Source organism: Lycium ferocissimum, chromosome 1 (genome assembly GCF_029784015.1).
Source record: "Lycium ferocissimum isolate CSIRO_LF1 chromosome 1, AGI_CSIRO_Lferr_CH_V1, whole genome shotgun sequence".
In the NCBI taxonomy this organism is placed as follows: domain Eukaryota; kingdom Viridiplantae; phylum Streptophyta; class Magnoliopsida; order Solanales; family Solanaceae; genus Lycium; species Lycium ferocissimum.
In genome coordinates, this window is record NC_081342.1 from 64,858,726 (window position 1) to 64,870,951 (window position 12,226).

Genomic DNA, 12,226 nt, shown 5'->3' on the forward strand with positions numbered 1-12,226 from the left:
TATATAGTTGTTCCTGATTAATGTTCTTTGGACTTTTCTTTCACATATTTATTAATTGAATTAGCCTACATTTAATTTGTTAATGGCTCTTCAAATTCTACAGGCTATTTACTCTTGATAAATAATAATTTCCTTAATTATATATGTTGTTAGCCTCTTTCTATACGTGTTCAATGTTAATTAAGCTTTTATTTTATTTTTACTTGTTATTAATAATCTTGAATTATTTGTATTTAACCCAAATATTATATAAACATACATTGAATTACTCTATAACTTTTCACCTTCTGCTATTTAATTGTAATAACTTTTCACCTTCTGCTCATTATTCTCGGCCTTCAGATACGTACACTTTGTTTCCACGATTCACAAATATGGTCATTGATCATTTGGTAGGATAAATGCACAAAAATTAAGTTGGCTATTCATTTGGAATCCTATTAAATCTAAATAATGACTACAGTGACTGTTACTTCAACAAAATACAGATGTACACCAAAAGTCTTACGTTAACTTTGCTATTGATTTTCTATTAAAATTCTGATTTCAAAATGTTGCACTTATATATACAAATGTCCTTTGATTGGAAGTAAATTTGCTATTGATTTCCTATTAAAGATACATTAAATTTCATTTTACTTTTCATTTTTGTACGTTAATGCCAAGGGTATGCATGCTGAATGGGTAAAATTGTACAACATTTTAAGGATATTAAGGTCTTACATTGTGCGATTCTAAATTAGTTAAACCTCAAAAGAGAAAATGATTAACTTGTACTGACGTTGCTTAATTAAAATGAAAGAAAAAAAAACATGTTTCTGCTTCCAAATGTACGTGATCTTGATTTAGGTATCACATGCTTGATCTTCAAACATAATCGTGAATCAAGAAGTTTACATTTGTTTGAACTTACACATTTGCTTGAATCATGATTCATCACTCATCAGTCATGCAAATGTGCTATCTTAGAATAGCAGAGCTTCTTAATTAAATCTTTATCTTGCCAGGTCAACTTCTCTTTAAGTAATGTCTTTCTCTTTCATTTTTTCAGGTGATATGGAAGTCGTAGAAATTTGAATTTGTATTTTCAATATTGAAGCTATTCTAACTTAACCAATAGAGCTTATAAATTACATTGTGAAACACTAGCTAGAATTATTAACTTCCTTAAAAACATTACAACGAATTAATTTCATTTTTAAAATATTACACAGGGAAAGAATCAAATCAATGCAAATACACTTCACAATTATACAAGTAATAGCAAGCTAGCTAGGCCTTTGGAAGATCAATTTATAGAGCCACAAGTAGTTCTTATGATCCCATTTTGACCGGTTAGGGGACTGATATCTCCCATCCTGATCATGGCAGCGGCAAAATCAGAGGCAAATGCTCGCGGAGAGTTGCTATATTCAGAAACAATATTATCAGTAGATCCTCCACTGAAAAGGACTTGGTCTGATTGAAGAAGACCTTTTCTTTGCATTAAGTTCTTAAAGTAATTATTATCCAAAGCATTAGGTGTAACCAAATCAAGTGGAGCTAGATTTCCATTTTGACCTTCTTGAGGACACCGACCTCGTCTAGTTCTAGCAAATCCAGCATCGATGTCTGTTCCATTGCTATAAATCCTATCACGGAAAAGTAAACATTGTGCTTGGCCAATTGAGTGTGCTCCTGAAATGAATAGAATTTAAATTGTCAAAACTTCAACTATTTATGAAAATATAGAATGAAATATGTGTTCAATAACTTGGTTTTTAATTACCTGACAATGCAACCATATCCCTTGTGCTAAGACCCTTGCTTGCAAAGCTAGAAATAAGTCTTTGAAGAGGATCAGAAAAACCAGGAAGGTCAGTATTTGCAAGATCATGATTCGCTGTGGTTGAATCCCTTCTTCCGAGTTTCACAGTCCATGATGGACCGCCAACCTGAATATTATTAGCATAATGTTGGGTTAGCATGCAACAATACCCTGTATACATCATAAAAGTATTTCGTCTATAGTGTGAAAAAAGAAGGAAATTCGATCGATGAATACTTACGAGAGCCGATGCATCCCTAGCAGCGACAGTAAGTATGTCTGCACATGATACCACTCCAGGACATGTTTTCTCAAGCTCTCTTTTTGCGGCTTCTATAGCACCATAACCTCTAGCTGACCCAAGATTTGGCAACGCAGTTTGTTCACTAACAATCGTAGGGGTTTCATCAAGTAAAATCGAAGCGTCACAACCCTATAATTAAAGCCAAAAAATCAGCATGCACATTCAAACCATTCAATCTTTTATGAGTACATAGAGAACACAAAAATCTTTATGTGCATCTAACCAACCTGAACAAAACAATCATGGAAATGAAGGCGAATGAGGGACGCGGCCATACGACGCTCACTCGACACTGCTTGTCTAACACTTGAACGAATCGTGTTGAGAGCATTAGGGCAAGTGCGGTCATAGAATGTTGATGAAAGTTGTGCATGGCATTCCATGCTAGAGAGCACGAGAAGAGAAATTATAGCAGCAATGGCTGCAAAAGAGTTGTTTGAAATACTCATTCGGAATATGTATGTGTATAGCGTGATATGATGTCAAGAAATTAAAGAATAGGAAGCTTATTTGCTTTTGCTTTGTGATAGAGAAGGGAATTTGGCACTGAAATTTATAGGGTCTCAACACGTAATATAATTAAAGCTCAATTTGGTCACTATTGGCTGCCATCCGCGTTATTAATTGCTATATAGCTTTTATGCTATTTATTGGCTTGCTCTAAAGCTAGTTGCTAGGCTACCTACTTTTGAAAGGTTCTTCTGAGTCCTTATATACACACACATAAACATAATAACTATAATGTGAGAGTGTGTGTGTATATATGTCATATATATATATATATAGTAGTTATAGAAACATTTTGTTTATTATTAAATCAGCGGCGGCATTAAGATTTTTACTAAGAAATTTAAACTATAAACAAGTAAACATGCAAAGAAGCCAAGAGAACACAATATATTGTATTTATGAATAACTAAAAGAAATCTATATCTATATATAATTTAAAGCTAGGTGAAGGTGATGTGGCACCTCTCTATGGCCTAGAAACACAATTATCTTTTTTTCTCCTTTTTTGGCCTTTTCTCTATTTTTTTGTCATTTATGTGCTATTTTTACAAAACTCAAAAGTCACTCCTTTAACTCTCTTAATTATGTTAGATATGTTATGTTAAAAAACTAACGCTCAATTATTAAATCCAAATAATTACGGTCTAATTGCGGTTCTTTAATAACTAATGAAACACGAAGAGCACCGTTTCTAAATTCTCTGTAAAACCACCGGTTCCAAACCAAAACCGTTTTCAATTTTAATCCAAATAATTGATGTTTAATTGCAACTCTTTACTAAAGCTAGGCAATAGAAGAATGGTGTGGCACCTCTCTATGGCCAAGAATCCTATTTATTTATTTTTTTCTCATTTTTTTGACAATTTTTCCTCCTCCAGCCTATTAGTTTAGCTTATATTAAAAAGCATAAAAGTCTCTTCCCTTCTTAATCATTATTTATGATTCTCTAATTAAACACAGCAATAAATAAATATTACTACCTATGTTTTTTTTCATCTTCTTAGTCGGTTGTTTTTTGCACATTTTGCCGTTCATAGGCAACAACCATTTTAATCTCCAATTAAATTGAATAATTAATACCTATTAGTGTCCATTTATGTGATATTTTGTCTACTAAGGTTCATCCATTATATAAGTTTATTAAGTTGAGAAAAATAATGTTGTACAGTGCTCCGTAACTCATAGGGATCCTCCTCTTCCATTTGGTTCATCCAATTAAAATAATGCATAAGATAGAGTAGAACTGTGGTCATTATTCTTTATTTTTGGATGCATTTTGTTATGTTTTGTTTGATGTGTTGGTTTGATTTCTTTATTTTTTATTTTGGATCTATCTGTTGTCTTTGGTGTTATTGCAGGTTTCGAGATTGCTATGTGTGATTGTGGTTGGTGACTAGATGTTATACTTTTAATCTTAACGATTTATATTTTCCTTTGCCTATTCCGACAAACAAGAGAACCTGAGAAGATTGGGTAGCTTTGAGGTGAGGATAAAAAAAGATTTTGAGAACTATCATGATTCAATTAAATATTGCTTGGTTTCTTTTATCATATATCGGAATAAACTATATACCAGTTATTTCCAGTTCTGTCCTCTTTTTAGCGGCTGTGATGACAAAGATATACCTGAACTTTTAGATTTATAACTTTGGGGTTCTGTATTACATGTGTGGTCCATTAATAATTTGTTGTTATGGTGTATTGAATAATTATATATGAGCAGAGAAGGCAAGCAGAAAAGAACGGTCAAGAAGAAGCCTATGTCAAATAAAGTTTCCGATGAAGAAGAAGGCCAAGGCTTTGAAGAAGCTTCTCAAAATGGTGCTTTATGTTGCAGCCACCAGTTCCTATTTTTAGAATACTAAATGTTGAATACCATGAAATGAACTTTCATATAAGTTGTATGCTAACTATGAGAGTATGAGTATCATCTTCTTACCTTTCAAATTTTTTTATAGCAGTTTGTACTCCAAATATTAACTGAAAATTATTTTCTTAATTCAGCAACTACTATACTTCATCAATATATTAATGAACGTTGATTGGTACACACGGAGGATACATGAGTTTAGGGAGTTAAAATATGAGGAAATAGTTGTTGAAGCAGAATTTTTCCCAGCTTTCATTAGTTCAGTACTTTTGTTTTAAAATTTTTATTATTTTCTGACAATGTTACTTACATTATTTTTGTTTTTGAAATATGAGTAGATTTGTAGTACTTCACTATTCACCACTTTTTCTCATTAGTTTAACGTGTATTATTAAGAGTTTTCAGACCATTAATTTTGATTTACTTTAAAGAGTTCAATGAAGTTATTTGCTTGACAGATATATGTTATTATTCTCCTTTTAAAAAAAAAAAAAGAAGCTATGTACAATTATAACCTTTCTAATAATGGAAGAGTAGTTTTATTTAGATGAAGCTAGAGTGTCATATTTGAAGTTTTGATTTGAAAATTGCTTAAAGATAGACTTTAATTAAACTATCATTAAAAGTATAAAAGATGAGACCACATTAACATATACCGGTTATAATATGCTATTCATATCACATGTTGTAATGTTTCATGGTAGAATCACAAAGATATATTTGATTAATGAATATTAATTTTTTTATAAAAACTAATGAAATATTTTGATTTTTGCTCACGACCGAGCAAAGCGCGGATCAATTCACTAGTGAACATATGTACACAGTGTATTAATATTTCAGGAAAAGAATATCAATTGTCTTTCTTTGTACAAGGAGCAACTCTGACCCTCATAATGACATTCTCATACTACTATCTAATATAATTTTCAGTGGATGGTATTATGGGATGTCTATACATTAGTGAGAAGTGGAGTAGATTATTTAATCGGATTGTGAGCAAGCTTGGCTCGACATTATACCCATTTAACAACCTTCAGTTTCAATACTCCTCTGTCCCATATTAATTCGTCTGTTCCGTTTTTCGAGAGTCAAATTGACTAATTTTCTAAGTTAAATTGAATTTGATCAATTCAATATTTTAAAATTATAATTTAGATAATTAAAAATTACACGAAAAGCACTATAAATTGCAATTTTCGCATAATAATATGGTGAAACATATATCTCAAAATGTTGGTCAAAATTTATATAGTTTGACTTTTAAAAAAGGAAAGTGGACAAGTAATATGGGACGGAGGGAGTATTTTATAGTGATCCCTCAATCGGTAACTTCTACAATTAGTACTCTAAAGTTCACGTAGTACATTTTGTTGAAAGAATAACTATTAAATTGCTTCAAATATATTTGTTACTTCACTACCATATCTCAATGTGTAGTATCTTACGTATCTTTACCTTGACGTTAATTATGTATATTACTTGAATATGCTAATTGTACTTGTGATGGAAAAAAAAAACCTACTACTATTCAATTTAACACACGCATTTGTAACTTGAAAGTATGAAGTAGGAACATGTCAAAGGTCAAAATTCATATGGGCCACTACATTACTATTTAATTTAATACACATTTGTAACTTGAAAGTATGAAGTAGGAACATGTCAAAGGTCAAAATTCATATGGGCCACTACATTAAATTCTAACATTGCCACGAGAATAAACCTTAAATTCAAAAGCATTCATAACACAAACTCCATTCCAGCTAGATATATGTAGCAATTATTCATGACTTAATTACTTACTTATCCATGTTGCCATTAGGATTGGATAAGGTGAAAAGGATCGATCCACTTGGACAGCTTACACCTAGATTTTTCAACCTCATGATTATTCGAAAAGCTCTCTCTTTTTTTCTTTGTTTTTTTTTTTTTTTTTAAAAAAAGTTGTTAGATTCAAGAGCAATTAAATCCATCGATTTGGAAATAATCAAGTCAGCGGCAACACACCAAATGTGCCCATCCACCACCGATTGGGCATGCACAACTTGAACAAAGAACTTCAAAAATGAAAATTAAAAGTTTTTCTCAATCAGAAATTCAATTTTATTAATTTTTTTTTAAACAATTGTCTCTGCTACTAACAATCCGACTACATTTAAAAAAAAAAAAAAAAAAAAAAAAATCTTCAAAATAACATTAGAAAGAAGAACGAGAAAAAGTCCGTTCCTTACCATGAACCTTTTAAAAGGTCAACGTATGAAGTGTCAAAAAGTTTAAATTATAACGGATATAATGGCAGGCAAGTGGGCTGCATTTATGGCAACAAAGGAACATAGAAAAAGAAGGGGAAAATAAAAGGCACCTTGATATCACTACAAGTTTTTTGATTTTTTCAATTAGTTCCATGTCCAGGCTCGAACTCGAAACGTTTGGTTAGATTAGAGAGTCCCTATCCTTCGCACCACAATCCTTGAGGGTCCAAAACTACTAGTTGGCAATAACATTCTTGAAAGCGTGCAACTTGCTAAAACTAGTCAATTACTCTACAGGATACGATGATATTGAACAAAACTAAAGTGAAAAATTTATAATGAACTATTAACATAAACGTTTCAAGAAACTTGTCAAATTTGAGTAACTTTATGGGCAAGGACGGAGCTAGGGGATAGAATGAGATCATCCGAATCCCCTTCGCTTGAAAATTACAATGTATATGCGAGGTCAATTTTTAATTTTTATGAATATATACATTAGTCTCTCGGTGAAAATTCTGCCTCCGCCGTTGATGGTAGGACAATATATCATGTCCGAAATTCTCAGTAGAATGATACCATCTTCTGATCAACAAACATGGATTAATCAAATTTTGGGTGAAATCAATTGTTCTTCTAAAAGAAACGTCTATACAAATACTTGGTCGATGCACTCTAATTATCATCTTCTGTTTGCATAACCAATAGCAACGATCTTTTTTGGCTACTGGAACGGTTGATGGAAACTATTGCAACAATACATTACCTTTTTGATAAAATGCAGTACATTGAAATTTATAAATTACGACAAAACTATTCATCATCATAATCATAATCCAAAATATCTAATTAGTATCGTACATATATAAAAGAAAAATATACAAAATTGTTCAACATTCAAAAGTTAACATACAGAAGTTTGCAAAAAATTTCAAAATAAAAGATCCTAAAACATGTGAAGGTCTAACAATGAGCAACTAGTACTCTTAAGTAAGGTCTTCACTGCTTTCGTCTACCCCTTGTTTATCTTTCTCACCTACAATTTTTTTTAAATAAATGATTAAGCGAAATGTTTAGAAAAGATATATTCTTAATATATACATATCAAGGTAGAATGTACATTTAAGAAAGTTCTAGCTTTAAATTATCAAAATAAATGCCCCTATTGTCTTGTAGAACATCCACAATTATAGTTTAACTTCCCCACATACAGATCAGTGACCCAAATAGTTTACATTTTCTCCAGTAAGCTTCAAGTTCAACAGAAATGAAACAGTCCTCCTAGCAAGTTGTTATTTTCAACTAAAGAACAGGTTTGGACAGCCTCATTTCCATTATGAAGTGCAGCTACTAGCATATAAAACTTAGATACCAACTGTGGAGCTATAATTTGAAAATTTTGCTCCATCTGAGTCCTTAGTGCCCAAACTGGTTAAGCAAAACTAGAAAAGAGAGTTGCTTCACAAAGCTGGACATTAGATGCTGTGAACAAAATAAAACTTTCCAAAGAACTAAACAGTTTCAAAATAGCTCACTGAAAACAACTACTGAATTTTAACAAAGCAGATGCACCCGCTCATACCTAATCTGATTTCAACAAGGTTCCGGCATCTTTTCTATAATTTCCAACTCACAACTAAGAGAATTAAATCAAAATAGTATCGACAATTTCAGTTGTCAGTTTTCTCAATCAACAGGTATTCAAATGAAGATAAAGAACAAGGAATGTAACTAGTTTGAAAAGAATTTCATGTTAAAATCCGTCAAACATAATCGGAGGGATTAAGTCACTCCTGCAATGTTTGCGGCAAGCCAAATTACTCAAACTTCAGCAACACAACAATGATCTATTAGTTTCAAACCAATTACGGCTTTAACTTCAAACAGCAACAACAACAACGTACCTAGTCTAATCCCACAAGTGGGGTCTAGGGAGGGTAGAGTGTGTGCAGACCTTACCTCTACCTTGAGAAGGCAGAAAGGCTATTTTCGAAAGAACCCCGGCTCAAACAATAATAAACAAATTTCAAGTGCCAATCTCAACGAAAAAGAAAGAATCATCAATCCAGCTTCAAGCACACAGGCTGTTCTCTGAGCATTTAATGTACATGCATTTGTAAAACAGTTCGAAAGTTGCTATTTCAATAGATCCCACGAGGCTTAAGAACAAACAATTCAAATTTCAAAAATGAATTCAGTTTAACATCACTATTATGAGCAGTTCTTCCCAGTACATTCTCTGAATTGTAATTGTTCAAACCAGCTACTCAAAATGAACTTCAAGTTCTTGATCATTGAAGACTTCAAGTTTCCATTTCATATTTTAAACTAGTGAAAACAGTAGCAAGTAGTAGTTATTCTAAAGTAGATCGCCAGATTCTAAACTCAATTCCAGTTAAGAATATAGACATCAATAGTGTAAACTAAATCTTTTAATGGTAAAAAAGATGATGTTATTTGGTGTCCATAACCATTTTTTAAATCTACTTACACTCCACGCTACTTTTTCAAGTTCTTCTTGAGAATAAAATCAACTGGGACAATAATAAAGGGAGAACTCAAGTAATAAGGAATTCAAATCCTTTTTTGTTGACAAAAGCAATAAGGAATTCAAATCCTTATGGGCCTCAATCATGAACTAAAATACTCAAAATCATAATAAAATATCCCAAGTTCACTATTCTTTTTCTTTGTAAGTATCTAAGGTTCATTTTTCTAGGCAAAACAAAAAAATAAATAGCACGTCATAACCAAAAATGCCATTGCATCCAATATACTAACAATAACAATATTTCAAAATGAAGGTTCTGAAGTATTTCTCTTCTTTCTTAAGTTACCTGCCAATTATTTAGTAAGAACATTTCCTTCAAGATTTTTTTGAAAGAAAACTCATAAGTTTCAGCAAAATAAAAAGTCCTAACTCAACAACATCAATTTGGTTTTAGTTCAACTTTATACTCGTACAAATAACTCTAGATATACAAAAAAAAAAAATGAGCAGATAGAATCCTTTTGAGTTCATTATGATACAGGCAGTGGTGATGTTCTATTACGTGATTATCTGAGATTCCCTTTCTAATTTTCATGTTGAATGTTTGGTGGAAGAACATAACAATTGTGATACCTCTCAAGAATGACACAAGTGGCCTGGAAGCTCTCAGCTCTTCTTGTAGTAATCTCTTTGAGTGAGTTTGCCTGGAGTGACAAACAATATCCAATCTGAAAGTCACTGTTAATGAATATTTCACTAATTACTTTAAGTCAATACTAATTAGTTATTAAGGTAATCACAGTTGACTCCACTTTCATTTGACACAGAACATCATATATTCACTTTCTTAGACAATAAGAAAAAGGCTATTACCTCATGCCCTGTAATTTCCTTGAGAAATACTTTGATCCTCAAACACTTCATGTAATGACCCGTCCGGTCATTATTTAATATTTTACGAAATCATGCCCAATTTAAGTCTAGGGTTGTAGTTAAAAAGCTTCATAATATGTTTTAAGAGTTAGGAGTGGGAAAAATCAATTTTGGAAGGGTTTAGAAAATGTCGGGCCAGAATTTAAGGCGGACCGCCGTAATGGTACCGCTATAGCAGCCTGAGGACCGCCGCAGCTGTCCTCGCGAAAACAGTGATCGAAAATCGTGTACTTAGTCTATTTTCTCTCTTTTTTCAAACATAAGACTCCCAAGGGCTGCTCCTAGGGTTCCTTATGAAAGAAAAACCATGGCCCCCAAGATAAAGAAAACCCTTCTAATCCCTTCTTCCACCTTTCCCTACGAAGGATACCCGCTCATAGATTTGGATGGAGGTTAAGAAGACGAGCAATTCATGGAGAGTCAAATATCTGTTCGCCAAAGAGGTAGGTTACGATTTACTTTAATTAGACTTTGATTAGCTAATCGTATATACGTTAGAGTTGATGGGAGAATGCATGCTTAGGTCTTCGGGCATCGGAGTTTGGAGAGACGTACTTGTAATATGATTAAAATAGGGTATAATCAGGACTATGATAATAAAGATTTAGCTTAATAGGAAGTGATGGGGTCACTACGGAGATACCTCGAAATTACTTAATGCTACCCTAGGAGGAGGGAGTGAATTCTGTGTGTATATCTATTTGTTGATCGTTCAGATGGTTATTTCCTTCAAATTAGGAGGTCGTATTAATTGAATTTTATGAAATTGGTTTGCATTTCGCCCATCAAGGGCTGGGATTATGATTGATTTGTCATGTAGTTTTATGCATTGCAACTGCTGCGTTCAGGTGGAAATACAGGTAAATAGGCAAGGCATGAGTATTGTATTGTGTTATCCGACCTTGTGGCCGTCGAATCGAGTACGTGGATTACATATGTGTATACGAATTAATGTGGCCCACGTACGAGGTTCTTTTCGGAGCGGAGGTTGTGCTCGAGTCCGAGGAGCATTCCGGAACGAGTGGTACATGCACATTGTGGGTCCCCTGCAGGTCATGGATACTGAGCAAAGACATCAGATAGCGTGTATGTACAGTGTGTCAGGTCGTGCATCACATTTGTATTGCATTGCATTCTCATCATTTATTGTTATACATGTGTGTATTACTGTCGTTAACGTTGACCATTAAACCGTGTGTGATGCCGAGAGCCTGGTGGGGGAGGGGTTACACAAGGCAAGTGTAGTGTTGTTCGCTAGATAGTGATCTATTGCCCTAGATACATCGTATCACAATAGCAAGGTGAATAGGTGGACTCTTTAAAACAATAAGTGTAAAGGTACAGTGTACGACCAATGTGAACACGAGGGTTACTAGGTTGGAATTTAGCAGAATACCTTATGATAGGGAAATAAAAGAAGCGAGCATCGGGAATAAAGAAGTAAGGGGGCGGTATGGTAATGGTCCTTATCTAGAATTCTTGAGGTCCTTAACTTATCTGTTTACCCTATTAACTGTATATTGTATTGCGTGAACTAATCTTAGTCGACCTATGATGCTTACCAGTACGTGTGGTGTACTGATACTACTCTTGCTTCGCCCTTTTTGGGCAGAGATGTGTTGCAGGTTTTAGCTGTAGTTTCGCCGTATGGGTCTATCGGATATTCTCCTCCAGCTTCGCCCATCTCACTCCCGACTGAGGTTGTGTCATTTATCTTGTCTTCTTGTATTGTAGGAGCTCTAATACCCGTCTAGACTAGATCCCGGGGTTTTTATTTCGGATTTATTTATATTGAAACGAGTCTGTAATAAATGTCTACGTTTAATTTTATTATTTTAAAAGATGATTGTCACAGGTTTTTAATTGTTAGGTTTTATTGGTAAGGGTTCGCCTACTAGCTTGTCATATGGTAGGTGCCCGCACGACCCGTGGGTTGGGTCGTGACAGTTGGTATCAGAGCCCTAGGTTACCGGTCTCACGAGTACAAGAGCAAATGTCTAGTAGAGTCTTACGGAATGGTACGATGACGTCTGTACCCCTCCGCAAGAAGCTATAG

General features: G+C 33.6%; 1 protein-coding gene across 1 annotated transcript; it reads right to left on the reverse strand.

Moving 5' to 3' along the window:
* Positions 1-1,188: 1,188 nt before the first annotated feature.
* On the reverse strand, positions 1,189-2,564 carry LOC132030594 (lignin-forming anionic peroxidase-like). Its single transcript, XM_059420294.1, has 4 exons — positions 2,339-2,564; positions 2,049-2,240; positions 1,769-1,934; positions 1,189-1,677 (listed from the first exon to the last, which is right to left on the reverse strand). The coding sequence occupies exons 1-4, from the start codon at positions 2,558-2,560 to the stop codon at positions 1,289-1,291; spliced, it is 969 nt and encodes a 322-aa protein (XP_059276277.1). The 5' UTR covers positions 2,561-2,564; the 3' UTR covers positions 1,189-1,288.
* Positions 2,565-12,226: the final 9,662 nt, after the last annotated feature.